This window comes from Lytechinus pictus, chromosome 18, assembly GCF_037042905.1.
Source record: "Lytechinus pictus isolate F3 Inbred chromosome 18, Lp3.0, whole genome shotgun sequence".
Taxonomy (NCBI): domain Eukaryota; kingdom Metazoa; phylum Echinodermata; class Echinoidea; order Temnopleuroida; family Toxopneustidae; genus Lytechinus; species Lytechinus pictus.
Genome location: NC_087262.1, coordinates 20,191,778 through 20,214,240, shown reverse-complemented (window position 1 = coordinate 20,214,240; position 22,463 = coordinate 20,191,778). Strand labels below are relative to the sequence as shown.

Sequence of the window (22,463 nt, the reverse complement as noted above, 5' to 3'; positions counted from 1 at the left end):
ACCCGGTAAAATATTTGGGCTTTTTTATCTCTAATAATGTGGAAATTGCTAACAGTGCAAATTGGGAAAATAAGTTAGAGAAAATGCAACGTCTCCTAGATAATTGGCGTAAAAGAAACTTGACATTATTTGGTAGAGTGACGATTGTGAAATGCTTGGCACTAAGCCAAGTAGTCCATTTGCTTATGTTTAATTCAGTTCCATCAATAATTATTAAGAAACTAAATAGAATGTTTTTCAAATTCCTTTGGAATTCACGAATGGAAAAGGTTAGAAGATGTGATGTTATCAAAGATTACACACAAGGTGGTCTGAAAATGGTTGACATAGAAAAGAAAGTAGTCAGTTTTAGATTAAGATGGTTAGGAAGGTTAACAAATGAGGTAAATTCTATGTGGAAAACACTTGGAAATTATTGGTTTGAGCGTTTTTGAACTCTTAATCTAATCTTGAATAGCGACTTTCGGGTTCACAATATTACCCCATTGTTTGATAAGAAAATACCTCCATTTTATGTTGAAATAATTCGAGCTTGGAGTCTGATTGATAAAGAAATATTATTCAGAAAAGAACATGAGGTAGAAAATATTTTATGGTTTAATCATTATATTGTTTTTAATAAATCACCACTATTTTTCAAGGAATGGTACAGTAGTGGAATAATATACTTGGAAGACATTTTGAATGTTAATGGAGGCTTTAAAGATGTATCCGAAATTTCATCTATGTTGAAGTTTAAAAATAGTAAAAGATCTGTCATTTTTTATTATTCAAAACTGAGGCAAGCTATACCTAAAATTTGGCTATCAAAATCTATTATTGAGAACCTACAAAGATCTGCGCATCTTGATATACCCAAACTAAAAATAGGTAACTCAGTAAAATGTCTGGACCACGTACCTTCAAGATACTTTTACAATTATGCTATACGTCATGAAGGGTCAAATTCACGTTGTTGTTTCTTTTGGGAAAATATTTCGAAAAAGAGTATAGTCTGGAATACTTGTTTCGAGAGAAACTTGTTAACAGTAAAAGAAAACAAACTTAGATCATTTAATTTCAAAATACTATATAATTTATTGCCTGTGAAAAGAAATTTATGTAAATGGCGTATAAGTGAAGATGCTTAATGTAATAGTTGCCATGTAGATGAGAACATAACACATGCCTTGATCACTTGTAAATTAAATCAAAATTTTTGGTCATATATAATTTGGCTGATTAAAAAAGCCTTCAATAAACACGTTATTATCGATGTCGATTTTTTGATAAAAAATAACGAGCACAAAGAACTAGATGATATCATTAATGTAGCTTTTTGGACTGTGTATAAATCAATTTTGTTACGTAATTACAGGAAAGTAGACAATAGACCATCAAATCTAACGTTTTTATTTAAATCAGAATTGCGTAGGAGACTAGAAATGAACAAAAACTGTACTGGTAAATCTTTGTATCGTCTTCCGTATGTATTATTTGATTATGTTTAATGTATTTTGATATAAATGTGAAATGTATATACAAATGATTAAATAAATGCTATTGAAAGAAAAAAAAATATATCAGTGTATAATTTTTTTAAGCGGCGCCTTTTCTTTTCTTATCTTTCCTTTATTTTTCAAGCGGCGCCTTTTCTTTCTTATACTTTTTTTTGAGCGGCGCCGAAGGCGCCGCTCAAATATTAGGGGGGGGGGCGCGCCCCCTGGATCCGCCACTGGTTGTATATATTTATATATTTTATGGAAATTGATTTCATATGAATTCTTGTTAACAAAAATGAAGAAATTTTGTAAAATGGAGGAAAATAAATGTTTATTTGAAATGAAAAAAAAAATGATAAGGGGAAAAAGGCTCTAGAAATATTTTACTACTTATGATAATTTAAAAAATTAAATTTAAATACTATTTGTTGTATTCTTCCGATTTCATTCTGTATTTTAATCACAAAATTTATTACAACTCTATTTGAAAATAAGCAACTTTAACTACAACAACATCTCTTTACAGCGGGGAAATTGTTTTAAAAGCTATGGGGGGCATGCAAAAATCACAAGCATGGTAATTTTTACGTTTTTGTACACGGTTTTGAAAAGGGGGTGTTGAAGCCCACCCAGCCAACCCCTCCCGTTTCCGAGACCCATGTACAGAGCTGCATAATACTGTCATAATCATGAAAATCCTTGTAAACTTATGTAGACAAATGCAATTCTTCGTTAAGCCGTTCATTATACACGTTATAGTTGTATTTCTCTCTGGTTATATTAGGCCTATGCATCAGTCTTTCTATAACGTTTAGAACAAGCATTATAAGGTATTCTTACAAGATAACTGCGTTTGTCATATTTCATTCGTGTTCATTAATACATCCAGAGAGATTACCGAATTGATTTTTTATGTTTGTTTCATCTTTTCCCCACTAGTAAAAAAAAACATATACTTGTGACAGTATTATACTCATTTGAGTCTTTGCCCACAGCGTCTTGCATGTAGAGTTTGTGCAAATAGCAATAACAAAAAGAAAAGTCAACCTCCAAAGAAAAAATGACATTCAATGATTACGACTTCCTTTATAATATTGATTTTTTGTTGCCGCTATGGTATTTTTAAAGGAATTTTCATCAAGTCGTAAACAAAGAGCGGATGGACAACAAGAACGATATTGTCTACAACAACGATAACAACAAGAACATTTTAAGAGCGACAACAGAATTATTCTCCTTGTGCTCATCTTCTTTAGATTCCTCCCTGCATCCTTTAATCTGTTTGGCACCTTAATTAACATGTGTGTCTTGATCAAGTATATAAAATTGGGCCAACATTTTGAGGGGCACTTGTAAGTTGGAAGAAAATAAACGTTTATTTGAATTAAATTGAAGTTTAATTTTTCAAAAAAGTCTAAATTAAAAGCTAATTTTATGACAGATTTTGACATATTCATAATATTAATTTCCTCCTCCTCTTTGCTTTTTTCTTGGTCGAGGGACTTTTTAGGGGAGGGGTCCAGTGGTCCCAAGCCGTCCATAGCACTAGCGATGCATCCGTTTTACTATATCAGGTTTAATGATTATTCCTCCATTCGACACCTAGCACCCGAACAAGCCTGGTATATCACTCTCCCAGTTTGATGACAATTTTCTTGATCATGATAGTGTTGGGTTTTACCAAATCAAGTCCCTACATCCGTCTTTCCGCTTGACGGTACCCGTTCCCGCCACTGTATACATCCGACGTTCTCTGCCGCATCTCCAGCGATGAGTAGTTCTTATACGAGCAGATGATCACCGTCAACACGACGATGACGAAGATTCCGATGGTTCCTCCGACGATGGTCCCGACGACGGCGGCGGGACTGAGGTTCGATATCCAGGGTCCGTCTCCCGACTCGGCAGCGCTCATCTCGGGCTCCGTATCACGGGCTGATCGATGTGAACGGGTGTCCCCGGTTTCACGGGAATTTGTCGACGAACCTTTTACTAAACCGCGAAAGAAATCTGAAAAAAATGGAAAGGGGAAGTTCAAAGAAATTAAGCTTCACTCTCACACGGTCAAAGCTGGTGATGCAGGCTTTTCGAGGCAACAACTTCTTGATTAGCGAAAGTAATGTTTCCCATTCCCTCGCCATTTTAACAAACAAAAAAAATCTTACAAGGTTTACAATTTCATGACATCGACATCTATATAGAGGGAAATAGTATTCAAAATCTCATAAATAAGAAGTTAATAATAAGACAATTAGCCCTGGTACGACCTGATAAGTGCTGCATTTAAACTTAATAATTAAAACTATGAATTATAATCATCCTAATACTGAACTATATTACTATAGTCATAATTTATCATAATTTTCATTCAAATTGTTATTGTTATGATTTTTATTATCATAATCTCCATTAATTGAATCGTATTTTAAAGCAGTTTTAACTGAATAGTGCGTATCAAAAAAAAGTTTACACTTTGAAAAAGCCCTGGGAATTAAAAAATATACAACATGTGGGTAATTTTTTCACATATAATCATTGTAATCTTGGGTTTGGGTCTCATCTATCCAATGAAAGTAAAAGTTTTGACAGAATGTTACACTTGAGTGAGCACTGTCCATTTTTGTAAAGCTCGCAGAAATCTGTTTGCGCAGAAATGCTCATTTTCACGCTGTGTCAAGGGGAAAGGGCGAAATCAAACTTACCCTGCGAAACATTTCTCATACATTTACCTTGCACTTATAGTCAATTGAATAAAACGGATACATTCAAGCATTTTGTAACAATTTTGCCACCCAAATTGAAATTTCAACACTTAGTAAGCACAACCTTTACCATTTTTGTACCAGCTGGATCTGAGGACATAACTGAATCTGAACAAAAGTTTATATCAGATATCTCCAGCATTTTTTCACTAAGGTTTTATCATTTAAAGTGGGTTTACGTTTCATTTTTCATTTAATACTTGTTTCTCCACACTTTTCCCAAGCTTGACAATGATTAACAAAATTAAAATGAAGCCTAAGCCATTTCATGTAAATCACAGCTCAGTGTAAAGCAAATATCGTCACGATGGGCTTGGTGTGTGGGGTGGGGCGCCATGCACTCTTCGAAGTGTTTTGGGCAAGGAAACAAGTTAAAAAAGGTAAAAGATAATTATCTTCAAATCATTATTTTACTAGCTAAATTCCATATGTTCTTCATGATTAAGGTCTACTTTTATTCGCATAACTATTTCAAAGTTCTGCGCAAATAATTTTTCACTAACTTTTCAAAAGTGAGTGGGGCTCACTCAAGCGGAAATATTTGTAGACAGTTATATCGTCATTTCCTTAAATGGATCTGTACCAATGTTAAAATGTGGACAAATCTTCAGGATATTACAGCTGTGTAATTTTACAGGACTTTTTCTAAGTGTAAACTTTTTTTTTGACACGCACTGTATATAGCTATTCTATTTCAAATGAATCTCAAATAAACTTATGAATAAGAATCAGGAATCAGTCTGTTAATTTTTGCTGTTGTTTGGGTTTTTTTTTTTTTTTTTTTTTTTTTTGGGGGGGGGGGTGTTACACCCACAAATGTAATAACTCACACAAATGTAATAACGCCCGCAAATGTAACAAGACTTTACCCACAGATGTAATAATCTCACCTTTCATATCTTTCCATTCCAAGCTTATTTCTGCCTTGAAGGTGAATGGCTTTGCCTTAACTTTAATCCTGTTGTGTTCTCGAGTCGATATATTCTGTAAAAAATAAAATGAAGAGACTGAGCAAATTACCTTTAGGTTTATATTCGAAATCACCATACTTTGAACCAACTCAAATTCTTCTAATTTAAACAAATGACGAAGAAATTACAATTAAATTTGCAGTATTTACCCTTTTTAGGAATTAAAGCATGCTGAGTTCATATAAACTCACACAGTATGTATGACTGTACACTCTCGCAATGTAAAATGATAAGAGAATAAGAATAATTCATTAATAAGAATTCTTATGCATGACATTAATACTATCCCCTTTTTTTCTAAATGTACCTCTTTAATATTCTCCTTGTATCAAGTTAGTCACTCGAATGTCTTGTTAAGTGCAACGGATGGTGAAATGATTATGAAGAATATTTTCATATTTTCGATTGCCTTTACTGAAAAGATATCGGACTCAGTAAATACAGTTTTATAAATTTCGAAACATTTTCGATGCAAGCTATAGGACCATTGTTGCTGCAATGTAATGAGTGCTTATTACAAATAATTGTTCACCATTTTTGCAAAGTCATGCATAAAACCTCAGTTATTCAATCAATGCCCCCCCCCCCCCCAGTACTTAAACACTATTTTAAATGATAAACCATGTCATAAATTCATTATTCGGAAGGAGGGGGTGTACTCTCGATGGTATTGAAACTTTCAACTATACCCCGACACAACTATCATTAGGGTAACAACGTAACGGGAAGGGGCGTAAATCCGTACCCCTTCGCTAGTCACTGGGGTAATAACTTCCCCCTTCTTCACGGTTCGTTAGGAATCTTTAATTGAGAGTTACAGATTTCGCTCTTAATGTAGGGCGACAAAATGATACCGAAAAATAATGGTATTGAGCAAAGCTGAGCGGGTCACTCGCCTCTTGTTTCCAAATTTTGATTGCTGCGGATGGGAAACAATAAACCAGGAGTGTCGATTAGAATATAGGGGAATAAAACAAAATCAGGATGAATGAAAATGTTCCCTTTTACTTTAAAGAGCTCTTTATCTTATGCTGACAAGGAGCTTGGAGCAGGATTGGAAGTGTGCATGTATGCACGGAAGTGAAACCAAAATAGAGATCTTATCTCGAATTTTCAACTTCAAGATTCTAAAAACGAAGATAGATATTCTTGTCTTGGTGACTGATTTCCAATTAAATCACATGTTAACTGCCGATGCCAGGAGTGTCAGATTAATTGAACTGTTTAATATCGTCTGCTTAACAGATTATTGAAAGGATAGAAGGCGGTATTCACATTCTTGCAGAATAGATGCCAAATACGAATCTCGGCCGAATGTAATTTTTTATTGGCTCCAATTTTGCGGAAAGCTTTGGTAATAATGAAAAAGTTGGTCCACATTTATGTCTATCCAGCTTTCAAAAAAATATTTATATTAGCATTTTCCTTGCCTGAAAGGAGGGGACTTTAGTAAGAAAGAAAGAAGAAAACAAATTAACCCGTGTCCATTACTTTGTCACATACTTATTATTTCATAACAACTAAACAATGCCCGAACGACTTTATGATTTATTGCTAATAATTCAGAAGAAAGAGATGATATAATTTGGGTTTTTTGCGCCAATTCTACTGAATTATTTATTCAGTTTGCTCAACTTCAGCAACTCTATATAAAAACAAAAACACGATGATTAAAAACTTGATCAATTCAATTCAGCCTTAAAAAAACGTATTGAGTTTGTTCACCTTTACCAATTCTATATAAAAAAAAACCATGATGATTAAAAATAATCTTGATCATATAAATTCAAATTAAAAGATATTGATTCAACGCATATTTCGTAAATTCTTTAAGAATAGTTACATACTGGATGGAGTTCCTAATCACCTGTACGGCTTAGTTCTTCGGAAATTAAACAAATTGAGATTGACCACTTCTGGAGTTTTATGTGAAAGAAATTAATTTCATTGCGCTCGCTTCCGTTGCTTGTTTTGTGTGGTTTGCCGCTGAGTAGTAAGACAAGACGCTTCCAAATCCGAAACATGATCTGCATGGGAGCCATTTTCACGAGGATTTTAAGTTCGAACTCAACTCTAAAAATCAAACACAAGTTCCAAATGCGCTTCCTTGATTGGTTGAACAATAATTTTACTTCGCATTTTATCATTATCAATTTTGTGCATGCACTCTTTCAGCCATGCCCTAGGTCAATGTCTGTTTAATATTTCTTTCAAAGTAAAAATTTGGGGTGTGTTATGGTCCCTTTTTGACAGATATCCAGGCGCGGATCCAGGGGGGGGGCACGTGCCCCCCCCCCCCTTTGAGAAGCAAAATTAAAAATTTGTAATGTAAAAATGCCATGAAAACAGAGGTGTGCCCACTCTTTTGAACTTGAAGACCTTTTTTTTTTTTTGCTTGTCAAAGTTTTTTCGGGTACGAAAAACCCATAATTTGTGCTTGAAAACTTTTTTTTTTTTTGCTTCTCAATTTTTTTCGGGGACGAAATATCCTTAATTTCCTCCGAAAAATTCGTCCCCCCTTTTAGAAAATCTTGAATCCGCCCCTGCAGATATCTATTTATGTGTTAGCTATAAATCATCTCGCTACACAATGTTTATGCTAATTTTGGCTTAATATTTAAGGATGTTTTGTATAGTGTATATCCTTGATTCAAGGACCTTGAACATACAAAAAGAGAAAGAGAATTCTAAAATTTTAAAAATCGAATATTAAAAAATATGGAAATTCAAATGGAAATTCTAAATTTCCCATTTGGATACTTAGATCACTTAATGCATGAGGAGTTGATTAAATCCAAATCCATGCTGTTGGTTTTTAGCCTTTATAATGACTCCGTTTCTGTGTCCAAGCCCCACCCCCCCCCTCTCTCTCTCTCTCTCACTCTCCTTGAATGTCCAAAATTGTTTCAGACTCGATACTTCTCCATCCGAATCTTATGAATTATTTTAAATTGTGTATTTCTTCATATTTCTTTTTTTTTCTCTCAAATTACATTAGACCTCGCATGTAGTCTCACTTTCACTCAGTTCAAGGCATAAAATAGGAACACATGTTTTCTTTACACACGGAAACATAAAACTGAGCCCGCCTATAATAGAAAATCAAAACATTTTGATAATGATTCAGTCGCAAAAAGTACATGGGTTGCATTTCAAAATGACAATTTTCTTATTTGAATTTCCCTTGGCAGATGTCTATCGTTTATCACTTTGATTTGTTTCCCTTAAGAATCATATAAAACAGAGAAAGTTTTATTATTATTAATAAAAGTTTGGAACATCGGTAAACATTCTCGTGACAGCTTCCCCAATAAAGTTAAACTTAATTTAATTGTGAAAATTCGATTTACGCCTTTTTCGCATAAAATCCGCTGTTATATTTTGTAAAGGCATGAAGAATAAAAGAATGCATTTGGTTTCGATTGCTGAATCATATTTTTACGAATTTGAAATGAATCAGCAGGGGTCTTGATATTCCTGCTAAAACAATTAAACAAACAGAAAAACAGAAAAAAATAAATTGTGTGTTTTTTTGTTGTTGTTGATTATCTTCTGCTTCTTATAGCCTCATTCATCTTCTTTTTTTCTTCTTCTTCTCCTTCTTCTTCTTCTTTCTTTTCTTCTTCTTTCTTTTCTTTCTCTTCCTTTTCTTTTTCTTCTTCTTCTTCTTCTTCTTTCTCTTCTTCTTCTTCTTTCTCGTCTTCTTCTTTTTCTTCTCCTCTTCCTCTTTCTTTTCTACGTCTCCATCTCCGTCATTGTAGTGCGGATAATAGAAAAAGATGTATCAAAACTCACATAAGATTAGTATCATTACACCAAATGACAGGAGAGATTTTCACATCATTTCTGGTAAACTCTGAAGGTTGGCTGGTGAACCAGGGTCTGCTAAATTCAAGGAAACGGACAATAATATCGGCTAATTTGCTTTTCCATGGGGTAACTGGGTGGGCGACTTGCTCCTATACAGGGGGTCACGGGAAGGTAGAAAATATTGCACCCCTCTTTGCCTGGGTTTTTCTTAAATGAGACGCATCACGACGTGTTTGTTTGTATTTCATCTATTTATTCAATAATGGATCAATTTATTCATTCCATCATTCATCCAATCATTAATTAATGCATTATTCATTCATATATCAATCGATCCATTAATTAATTAATCAATTCATTCATTAATCCATTCATTCATTCATTCATTCATCCATTCATCCATCTATCCATTCAATCAATCATTTATTCATTCATTCATTCATTCATTCATGCATCCATCCATTCATTCATCCAGTTCATTTATTCCTTCGTTCATTCAGCTCATTTATTCATTCATTCATTCATTCATTCGTTCGTTCATTCATCTAGTTAATTCATTCATTCATTAACCAAATCATCAGTTTAGCCATTCCTTCCTTTATAGTTAATCCTGTCATGTTAGACCATACGTTAAAATACTAATTTTGATAATGATAATTATATATTTACCAAGCCTATAAACAAGCTATTATTAATCTTGATGGGCAATTCATTTTTCTTATGAACTTTGTATAATACACAGGGTAAAATGATTATCAAGGGGCATTATGAGATTCTTATAATTCCACACAACCTGTTCAGCATATTCACATTAATTCAAAGGGGAGGAAGGGGGAGGAGTCGATATCAGGAATAAAAATCAAAACGGGATATTGAGAAAATGAGACGTGACAAATCGAGAAGACACCATATCTAAAAATGTTATTCTCACTGTGCTATTATCATCGTGAACATTTGCTCGTTTGAGAGCAAAAAAAGATGATTTCAATAAATTCAAAGAAAATTAAACAATAATTACAAAAGAAAAATGTTGATTTTGAGACATATGCTATCTCACTTTCACCTAGAATGAGAATGATTAAAACGCGGGGTATATATTTTGTGAAATCAAGTGAAACATTTAAATGTCAAAACTATCTTATTTTACATCAATTTTTTAAAATGTCTAGGTCATGCACTTTCAAGTTTCCCTCTCTCTATTCGAATTACGTTTTTATTGGAATTGATTTTCAATAATTGTATTTATACAATTAGAATGTTGCAATTTGACAGAATCCCCGATCTACTCATAGAAAAAAAAAACATATTGGCATCGGCTTTGCTGCAATCATTACATAAAGCGACAAACTGTCAAACAAAAGTGTCATAAAATACTGAATTTAATTGTTTTGATATATGAATGTAGAGTTATCAAAGACCCTTGATAATAACTCCTACATTGAATTGGCAACGTTTTGATTCTTTTGGCAGAATAAAGTCAACGCCCTGAAGAAAACCTTTTTAAACAATTTTGTTAGATAAGCAAACAACGTTGTCTTTCACTATACGTGAGGATGACGCCAAGGATCCCATCCCACCCCCACCCCTCACCTCCCCCGTCAAGAATGGTGTGTGACGTAATTAGAGGTGGAGGAGGCAGGAAATACAGCCCAATCAAATACAATAAAAAAGGATTACTGCAACTGTTGAAAATGAAAATTGATAATGATTTTACGATTCAAAATTCAATCTCCTATACGAACATAAATCCACTAATCAAGACACATTAAAATATGTTAAGGCTAAAGAAAATGAACAGGCATACATGGCCCTTGAAGTGCATGCCCTACTTTTAACGATTGAGACGTTTACAAGCTGACTGTCTGCTATCGTCTCCCCCACCCCCACCCCTCCTCGACCCTTCCTAAATGAATATAATATAATATGATTATAAGGTAGCCTGCATAATGCAAAATTAAACTAAACTCAATGAAAAATAGAAATTACTCTGACATCTTGTCTTTCCTGCAGCCCCAAGCGAGCACATCGAATGCCAGGGGGAGTGCGTCCGGGGTACGTCCGGGCAGACACGGCTACCTGCTTAGGTATATTTAGCAAATTTCCGCTTGTTACGGTGACGTCTGTTTATAAAATGCGAATTCATTCCTTGTTTTCTGAACTGAGCAGGGCAAACATGAAAATTTGACTCTTCTGTATATTATGTCAATTAATATTATAACAAAGGAAACAAAAAAGGCACGATGTAAACAAATAAAATAAAAAACATACGTCTTTTACTGATCTATTTCCATTGATCAAACACTTAACTTGTCTATGATTTTTTAATGTTGGTCATTCAAACATGAAATAAGTTATTTTGTTTCTATTTTTTTATGTACTGATAAAAAAATATTTACTTCCTACTCAATTTCCATATTTACATCTTACATCATATTCATTCCCTGGAAATGTCAAGAAACGCTGACTGGAATATATAACAAAAATGTTTATCTATATTCACTTCAAATGAAATAGCAAGTATGATTCTTGTGAGATCTTATTGAGGGGAGAAGGGGTGCCCCCCCCCCTCCTCCGCCCCGTTCCATTAACTGCTATGGAAATATGATAGTGATGAGCTTTTAAAGAATTAAATTCTCCCTGTTCTTTAACAGTACAACCAAAATCCCGAAAATCCCGAAGACATATTATGTCATATTTGATATGTTGATGGTGAGGGGGGGGGGGGGGGTTAATTAGAGGATTATTTCTCTTTCGGCCTGTTAGGGGGTAAGGGAGCGGTGTCTAGTCTTGAATTTTCCACATCGTCTGAGGCTAATTTCATCAATCAAAATGATAGAATACAAATTTGAGGAAACAAAAAACATGAAACGATGATACACCATAACATGTTATAGAGGGGATTTCTATCAAAAATGAAGTTTCTCGTCAAAAAGACGGTATCTTGTAATTTGAATGAATAGTTTAAACAATTTATTCTTTGAGTGACGGGCTTAAACAAGTGTTTTTTACTGCGCCCTAAGCAACTGAGACAGCATGAAATACTTGATATGATAACTATTACGATATAATAAAAATATTACAGTTTTCCAAACTCATCTGGCTAACTCCACTTTTCGTGGAATTCGGAATAACAACAATATTTTGACCGAGTTCAAGGGCATCAATTTTTTTATGACGAAGACCTAGATCGTTTTTATGGAATAATAATAAAGATTGGTCACTTGCCTTCCAGCAGTTGATTAAAAAAGCATACTGATTTCAGGCGTTTCTTCCTATCGGACAGAAGCACTTCTCCCACAAACACACTGAGATGGTCCACTTTACCTTTTCATTCTTAATTAATCCTAAACTAAAATTTAAGTAGAACTTGTAGGAGGAATTATTGCAAAATGCTAGAACTTGTTAATAACCCACTTTTACAAAGGGAGGTATGAGATTTGGACAATAAATAATGTCATTCTTTTTATTGCATTGCATTCCATTCCATTTCATTTTTTATTATTATTGTTTATTTGAATTTAATCAATTGCAATTTTATAAAATAATATCAAAATTCCAGTTCATGTCATTGTTCTTATTTCTTTTCACATAAAATAATCTATTTCAATGCAAAATTCATTTTAACTATGTCTCTTAAAATTGAAATCAGTAACATTCAAATCGATTTAATTAAGTGAAACAAACAATTCTATCCACTTTCATCTAATTTCTTCATATCATTCTATACAATTTTTATTCGATTCAATTCAAATTATTGCATTTTCTGTCCAGACCCAAGAGTATTTACATGTATGATATACTGAATGTGTCAAAATTGATGTGGGCCTTAAACTTGAGCGTGAGCAGGCGATGTCTAGGGATTAATTTGTTGGATTAAATTCAAATAGATCAGGTTTCAAACTAGCGCAAGGACGATCAGGGTTCATTGATCAAGCCCTTTCTCTCTCCCCCTCTGTCTTTCTCTCTCTTCTTCTTTGCTGTCTATGCGTCTAACTTTCTCCCCCTGTCTCTTTATTTTGTCTTTCTCCAGATCTCTCTCCTTCTCTCTCCTTCTCTCTCCACCACTCTATCTCCCCCTCTCGCCCCTTGCCACACTCGTGTATCTTTCCCCAGTCAGTCAGTTTGTCTCTTTGTCTTCTATTGCCGATTGGACCACCCCTTCTTTGTTTCTTAGTTTCTTAAATTCATATTCACACATACTGGCGTGCAGATGAGGAGCGGTGGCGCCCCCTCCCCCCCAAAAAAGAGAGGAGATGAGGGAGAAGATAAAAGAAAGAGAACAAGAAGAAGAGAAAGAAGAAGAAGAAAAAAGAAGAAGAAGAGAAAGAAGAAGAGAAAGAAGAAAAAAGAGAAGAAGAAGAAGAAGAAGGAGGAGGAGAAGGAGGAGGAGAAGAAGAAGAATAAGAAGAAGAAGAGAAAGAAGAGAGAAAAGAAGAGGAAGAAGAAGAAGAAGAGAAAGAAGAAGAGGAAGAAGAAGGAGAGAAAGAAGAAGAAGAAGAAGATAAGGAAAAGAAATTAGAAACGGAATAGAAAAAAAGAGAAGTATATAAGAAGAAGATGAACGAAAGGGCCAAATGAAAATCAGAAGAGAATGAAAAATGACGAATATCGATTGGATATCATACATCAGAATAGTCCACATTGTGTTGGTTATGCAAGCCAACAGAATGAATGATCATAATTATTTTCTCTAAAAAATACTTTCTGCTTATTTACGGGTTCTTTTTAAAGATCTATACCTCATCCATGTATTCCAATATTTTGCCTTGCTTTCAATTCATTTATTGCGCATAACTGTATGTATATTATAAAATACTTTGTGTGCATTTTATTCAATCAGGGGTAATAATGATGGCCGACATTTCGATTTCAACAAATCTTTTAATATCCCGGATAAGAACCCGATGACAAATGAACATACCCCTGTTCTATAGGGCACACGCCCAATTCGTGACCAATCAACGGAGCCCAAAATGAAGGTGAAAATCTTAAAAGAGAAACATGAAAAGTGTCATGTTTAACTTTCATGCCCTAATTTGTTCTGACGAGAGAAAGGAACTTTGCCGTTTGATCAAATTGATAATGTTCCAGATGTGAACATGAATAATAGATTGTTAAGCAACTAATGTTCTCGCATTGCACTTGGGAGTTTTCTATACAGGTCAACTGTTTCAATATGATTAACGAAATTTCATGTTTACTCCCAATTCTTTTTATCAGAGCGATGACATTTGTAATGACGAGTTAAACAACATATCACATTATAAAATACAACCTTATCATGTGCAAACAATAAAGGATATTAATTACTGGCATGTGCTTGATAAATGAGAACTTATCAGTGAAGAGCAATGATATACACCTTATATATATACAAGTAGATCATGGTAGTCTGCACACATGCAGAGCGTAACCTTCAAGCCCCTCAAAAAGGCAATACCCACTAAAAGTTTGTGCTTATTTTTTATTAGGTAAATGATAACATTAGAATTCTTGTTAAAATGGATAGAGAGAATTATCAGAATACTATAATATAATAATAAGTATAAATTTTTGCCATTGAACGTATATTTTAGAAAGTTATTGAATGTTTAAAGGAATTTATGGTTACTGATCGAGGGCCATACAGAATATACTAAGACATAAATAAAAATCAAGCGAGATACAGAAATGTTGATGGCGGGATGATCTGATCTGCTGATTGGGTATAATAGCGGACGAGATTTGCCTAGAACGAGAAAATATACAGAATTTCAAAAAATTGTTACTTGGTTTAAAGCAAACAAATTAGAATTAAATGCAGAAAAAAACTTCCTGTATGTTATTTCAGCCCAAAAAAACCTTCTTGTATAAGAATGAGTATCAACCAACAAATTATATCGATTGTCAATTCTACAATTTTTTAGGGGTTGAAATTGACAACATACTGATATGAACAGAGCATGTATCTTATGTATCATGTCAAATATCTAAAGCTATCGAAACAAAGGATAGAATAAAGAAAATTGTTCCTTTTAAAATTCTCCTTACACTGTACAATGGAATGATCTTGCCATATCTCAACTATATACTGTAATATGGGAGATTGTGCAAAGACCTTATAAATAGAATTTTAATTCTTCAAAAACGAGCAATTCGAATTATGTTTGATTTACATCCTTTCTCACATATGCTCGTGTCTTAAAAAATCATTTTATTCAAAATTGCTTATATACATAAGCAACAGATTGGTATCTTTATGTTTTCTTACTCCAAAAATATACTTCCGAAGTTTAGAACCACAATTTCTTATGCAAGACCTTAATTATGGAACAAATTACCACAAGAAATCAAAATATGCCCTACTTTAAATATGTTTAAAAGAAAAAAAAATACCTAGTTGAAAATGAAGCCTAGAATAAAGTTATCAAAATATGCCTCTATTTTTTTTGGGGGGGGGGGGGTGTCTGGTCGTCTTTGTTTATTCATATTTATATTTCTGAATAGCATGTGTAAGTGTTTATTTTAAACATGTTATGTATATATTCAAGAAACATTTTATGTAAATTTTATTACCTTTGGAAATAACCCTGATAGGCCTTCGACCTTTGTCAATTTCCACCACATGATGATTTCGAATTGAATATGTTTCATCTATCTGCATATGAATTTGAATCATGAAGAGGGCTACTTTCAGCAGTATAGGCTCAGATGAGCCTGTTTTGGATAGGTTTGGGGTGGGACTAATCCCGATCCATTTTATGATTCTTTCAATCACTGGTCGTTTTCTCAGTTCGGATATCCCCTCTTGCTTCTCCGATATGAAGGGATTTGATTCTAACGGGTCAGAAAGAAAAAACAAAACGTTAGAAAAAATAATTCACAATAGCATGCATATACATTATCATGAGTTCTACATCTGTGAGCATGGTGATGAATACATTGTGACATTGTATTGTGACGAGCGGATAACGTTAATGTTTTAGTGAGTCGGCGGGGAATGACTCCAATTCAATTCGATTCTTCAATTCAACCCCACGAGAAATGAGGAAGTCTTCAGCAGTATTTTCCCCTTTTTTAGACTCAGTAATATCTTATTACATCTTGCAATCATTTGACAATAAATATATAGGGCTTATATGTTTCCAAGTGCCTTTCTGCTGTATCCGGGATTTATAGCATCGCTTTAAATAATGCGCTTCCTAACATTTCGAAAAATAAATTCGTACCGGGTATACCAATATCCCTCGAATGGGTCGAATGTGGCAAGATATATATAAAAGAAATGCCTTGCCAAAGGACGTGAGTGCTTGAGAGGGAATCGAAACCCGAACCTTTTGATCTACAGGGCCTATATTCCGGAGACATTCGCTATAAACCACAACACCTCTCCAGCACTGCACTTGAACATGAACTTTCCGTCAGAAATGTTAGTGAGTTTTGGCTCCAAGACGCACGACGCTTTCAAGAATAAAGAAAATGTATTGTCAAATGCCCTCCATGACAATGAACAACCAAGAAGTCTTTGTCGAGAATTAGTGAATCATCCTGGACAAACGACATAATTTATCATTTTCGTCAACTCCGAAACTAGTTCACCAACTTTCGACAAAGACCTCCCAGCTTTTCTTTGTCATTATGTTTGACGGGCATTTTCAATACATTTACGGCGTTCTTAAATCCGTCGTGTGACGCGGTGCGAACACTCGTTATAGTAGCTCACAGCAGTTCCAACATCTCAAACCTACCTTGACTAAAATCTAAAAATACAACAGACAATAAAAGCGATTAATTAATTTTGTTATCAACCAAAATAGTTGTTGATAGACTGTGCAGCGTCAAAACGTGAGACAGAGGGCGTGATATCACATCCTGACTCATACACGTATGCTCGCTACCGTGGTCAGTTTCTGGAAAATGAATAACAGTCAAAACTCGAAAATTCGTATTTCGGCACTGTTTGCCGTTATAAAGATCATGATAATTTAAAAAAAAACAGTTTCAGAGTATAAATGCATGAATTCTTCCTCGACAATTCGAAACACTTAAAAAGACTTTACAATAATAATGGACATGTTCGTCAGAATCATAAGGTAACAGAATATAGGAAAACTTATGCTAAATGACTCAGTCACATTAATGAAACTGACTCCAGACCGATCAAAAAATATCACGTTATTTTCATTGACATACCATCGGTCGGTTTGGAGTCGGTTTCATTGATGGGACTGAACCCATTATAATTGACAATCCCCTGTCACGGTGGATGCGTGACAGAAAGGGGGTGTGGTCAGTAATACATGACAGAAAGTGGGTGTGGTCCATGAAAGGTGAACAGTTGTCTTCTCTATCATTGCAGCTGTGTGCATGGTAGATACAATGCTCTCATAGATGGAGAAGGGGGGGGGGGGCTTACTCAGTGAATAATTGAGGAGATTATCATTATTGGATGTTCATTTCTCTGCTTTTATACAAAACTGTAAAAAAATATTGGGTAAAATTTTTACCAGCACGAGGGTAATTATATGTCCAACCAATTTGGGGCAGTATTCTACTCAATGCGGGAAGCATATATTGTCCAGTAAGGTTAAATAAATTAGCAGCAATTACTTTAGAATGGCAACATTTTCATCACACTGGATAAATAAAATTGCCCAAAAGAAATGCCCAATATTGGTTGGACACATATGGACTCTCATAGAGAATCAGTTTACCAATATATTTTTAGAGTGTATTTGCAATGGAAAATAAGAAAAAATATAATTAAAATGTGTATCGAAACAAAATTATTGTTTACTTTTTCTGGAAAAGCTGTCAAAAGGTTGGTAAGGAGACAGTTTGAAGTTTATTAGTAAAGATCCTATAAAGTCTCCTTTAATTTTATTTTTTTATTTGTTTACTTATTTATTTATTTATTCATATATTCATATACCACAACTTTTCAAAGTACATTTCATAATAAATCATTTACAGTAGAAATATACATCATCTGCATGTGCATTTTTAAAACGTACCAATAAAATTTAAAAAAATAGTGGAGGGGCCTACTAAAAAGCAAAGCTTGTAAGATGTAGACCCCTATCAAAATTATACACAAGGGTAATATATGATATGAATATAGTAAAGTAATCAGCGAAATTCTATAAATTAATATAAGCTAACATAAAAATGGTATGGTCATGCTTTCAGAGCGAACACTCAACACTGACCTTTTTCTCCAGGATGTGAAAATGGCTTGAGCCAAGATGAAAAAAAAAATACTATATAAGCTGCATCAATGGCCGTAGTGAGAAAGATCAAGGATACTGCATGTTCTATATAGATCAATCCAAGTGATATGTCAGGCAAAGACTTTTAAATCCGCAATCATAGCGATCAGGTTACAGCCTAATCATGAAAACATTACGGAATCCATTACGGAAATATTCACACAAACAATTCTTTCCTAGTATACCAGGAAATGTTACAAGAGATACATTAATAAAAATCAGAAATACCGGCAAATATGATGCCATGCATCTCACAATATAGGGTAAATATACTTTACACAAGCCATGTTATAAGATGTTGTTGAATGGTTTAAAGCACAATCGTGATATACGCATATATGATATTTCAAATATTTGATGTGAATGCGTTCGGCAGTGGCAACGGGTGATGGCGAAGTCGAAGCCTGAGGTATATACCAAGTTCACCACAATAATCATAATTCCTAATCATGACCGATGAACATTTCAATGTGAGTGAAATTAACAGATGAATCATGCTTACATATTTGGATTGCTGTTTCATAATATATTTATGATATTGCCCGCAGGCCTCCATTCGCAAAATGATCTACAGTGTAACCATAATATACCAGCACTATTCAACATTGGATATAAAAAGGGAACATTGCCACTCGGTCTGCACCGACTTTGTTTAAAGGTCAAGTCTACCCCAGAAAATTTAAATTTGAATAAATAGGAAAAAATATCAAACTAGCAAAACGCTGAAAATTTCATGAAAATCGGAGGTAAAATAAGAAACTTATGACATTTTAAACTTTGCTTATTTTTCACAAAACAGTTATAATCATGCACAACTCAGTGAAATGCAAATGAGACAGTCGATGATGTCCCTCACTTAATATATGTATATTTTTTTAATTATATAATATTTCATTTCTTACAGATGTGACAATAAGGCCCAACTTGACTGAACCATACCGTATTAAGACAATATTCCTCATGTTCAGGGAGGAGGGAGGAATTAATCTTTGTTTCACTTTACAATGAGGAGAAAATTAGAATGATTCATATTTCATGTAATAAAATACAAAATAAATAGTGAGTTGGTGACGTCATTAGTCTCCTCATTTACATACCGACCAGGGGCCCGTTGCATAAAACTTTTGCCATTAAAAAAACTCTGGCAGACAATATCATGCCATTGAAAATTACACATAAAAACACTGGCAAAAAAATTGCCAGAGTTTTTTATGGCAGATGTTTTATGCAACGAGCCCCAGGACGTACACCACATGAGTGGTTTGTAAAATTAAGCGAATCTTTAAAATGTCATAACTTTCTTATTTTACATCCGATTTTGATGAAATTATCTGTGTTATGCTTAATTGTTGGATTTTTATCTTAATTTTATTCAAATCAACTTTTTGTTGAGGTGGACTTGTTTTATAACTTTCCGTTTGGTCTCATCCAACATGATCTAATCTTAATTCGCCTATAATAACTGGTGGAATGGTGTAAAATAATACTGGTTCTTTGGTAAATAGCAAATGGTCTGATTGTCAGATCGTCAAAGACCATCGCGGCTAAGCCATCTTGGCCTTGTGACCACTTGGTCTAATTGCCATTTAGCAAATTTACAATTTTGTCTAATTTCCGTTATAGGTATACATTTTCGTCTATCATCCACTATAGGTCTAAAACATTGTAGTCTTTATGATAATATTAATTATTTATATGAAGCTATTTTCATTTAATATAAAATAATAAACGAAGTGGAAATATACCGCTTGAACATTGTATTATATTACAATTAGATCAAGATAGATTAGTCAAATACTTCTCTTCATCAATCTTCACTCCCCTCCAACATTCCCTTTAGCTCCCAACATGGACAGATTTAAGAATAGTGAAAATTCATATTTAATCAGCTTGATGTAAAACCATGTACTTTTATTTTAATTATGTTTTTTACGTAGCATTCATGGGCCACTTTTCATCATTGTATGATGGCAACATCAGGCCCAAAGAACAACCTAAGTATTTTTTCATATGTTCGCTTCGGTTGATCGTAATCTACTACAGTGGTCTGTATCCAAGGGTTTAGCCCTCTCAGAATTATGGCTAACACCTTAAAATATTGGTTGTAACCTATTTAATTTGCTATAACATTTCAGTTTGTAAATCATGGAAGTTACACATTAAAAAAAAATATTGTCCTTAAAAAGTGCGATATCAAGTAAAATGAATGAAAACAAATCTATATAAAACTAAATAAATGACATACGGTAAATGACAATAGTCACAATAATGATATAGATATTTAAATATGAGCAAACTCTCGAATGATAGGGAGGACCCTGCATTTGAAATGACTGGAAGTCGTTATATATAGGTCTGAAACACACAAATTAAAACAATATCTGTTTCTTAAATAAATGTCTTTGTAAACTGCAAAACATTGCAGTTACAACATGATTCAGCATGATTCTATATTCTTGTTGTACTCTTTTGTAAAACCTCGGAGTTTTTAAACAGCGTACATAATTATCAATTAAAACACAATCATCAATGGGACCCATTATACTCTACTGACACGTTGACAATCTAACCCCTTTTTGATTGTTTTTATTGGGGGAGTAAAATAGTTTTAACGATCATATTTATGATGGCCAATATATAGGATGCTAATGTTCAATCGGTATCAGGACTTCCCCTTCTATGCCCATATGAAATCATAATCAAATCTGATACTCAAGCCAAACAAACCATATTTATTGTAGGGAAACAGTGTAATTATCTGTATACAGTTCGCGAAGATTCTACAACGTTGTCTAGAGTTTGCATCTTTAGGATATTCTTGTCTTTGAAAATTAATCCCGCAAATCTTTTGTTTCTACAATACAAACGATTATCTGACAACAAGAAGCTAAATATTTACCACAAAGTCCAAAACTCAAATCCATGAACTTTGGAACACGGATATCAGAATAATCATACTACCTGTAGAGCAATTAAGGAGTGTGAACAGTTAACAGAACAGGCTCTCGAATAATAGGTTCGGTGAATGTTCTTTCACCGACGAATAAATATTTGAATCTTTGGATGCTATCCTTAAATCTCTATATTCTAGTAATTAATTAAGATAAAAAATGCACTATATATATATATATATGAATCTTATGTATTTTCTTTAGATAATATTTATAACGATATCATTAAAAAAATGAATCTGGGAGCAGGATAAAAGATCTCAAACAATAAATAACACAGAAAAAGCCCTATCTACAATTTTTTTACGACGCTGTTCACTATATGATTGCACCTTACAGTATTTTTGTTTTATGGTTTAAATAAATTTCTTTTTTTAATATTTGATTATTAATAAATTAAGCATGTTTTTTTTTTATTGTTATACGATTACTGTAAAGTTTATAGAGTAAACAGCGTTGTACAAAAATTCTAAGTGACAGTGTTTTCACTATGTATATTTTTACAGTTTGTAGTGTAATAATGGATCTATATGTCCGTTATCTTACGTAAATACTTCTTGGCATCCGTTTGCATGGTTTGATAGATAATTTGAGAGGGAAAAGAAAAACAAATGCATAATTTGAGAAGCGCACTTCCTTCTCTCTCTTGAGCTCATGTTTTTAATCAAATAAGACAATCTTGAAATTCAACTTAATTCACACTCGCTGTATTGTAGTAGGAAATTAATTTGCACTAATTTGGCTCCGTTGTTCGGAGTTTGACGACTGCACAAGTCTATTTCATTATATAGTGACGGTCAACATATATTATCAGCAGATATATGTTTATTAAAAACATTTTTAAAAGTCATATTTTTTATAGCGCAACCTTATATGAGTTAATTTTATTGTTGGAATCATTAAAAAAATCAAATACATTTTCTATATTTTTTGTCAGATTTCAGACATTGATTCGGGCTAAAAGTGCCAATGTCTTTGATTCGATTGTGATATTATTATCTGGATTATTTAGGGATTAAAATTGAAAAGTAAAACTTGAATGGGTATGGACAGCTAATTTAATTAAATACTTTTGTACGATAGAAAAACAACTTCAAATCACGACAAAAACTATCATGGCATCATTTATAGAACTTTCAACAAGCCCCATGATTTGTAAGTGCTTACTGTAGGGCAAACACCACAATTATTTCAATTTCAAGAATAACAATCCTTGTAAAATTCTTGTAAATGGTCACCA

At 33.6% G+C, this 22,463-nt stretch overlaps 1 protein-coding gene across 1 annotated transcript; it reads right to left on the bottom strand.

The window, feature by feature from the left end:
• Window positions 1–580: 580 nt before the first annotated feature.
• Window positions 581–17,241, bottom strand: LOC129282141 (uncharacterized). Its single transcript, XM_064112790.1, has 4 exons — window positions 17,197–17,241; window positions 16,752–16,763; window positions 5,134–5,227; window positions 581–3,491 (listed from the first exon to the last, which is right to left on the bottom strand). The coding sequence occupies exons 1-4, from the start codon at window positions 17,239–17,241 to the stop codon at window positions 3,175–3,177; spliced, it is 468 nt and encodes a 155-aa protein (XP_063968860.1). The 3' UTR covers window positions 581–3,174.
• Window positions 17,242–22,463: the final 5,222 nt, after the last annotated feature.

Coding starts and splice junctions, on each gene's coding strand:
- LOC129282141 (XM_064112790.1), bottom strand. CDS start 17,241: ATGGGTTCAGTCCCATCAATGAAACCGACTCCAAACCGACCGATG. Junction 3,492..5,133: donor GGAATGGAAAGATATGAAAG/GTGAGATTATTA, acceptor CATTTTTTTCAG/ATTTCTTTCGCGGTTTAGTA.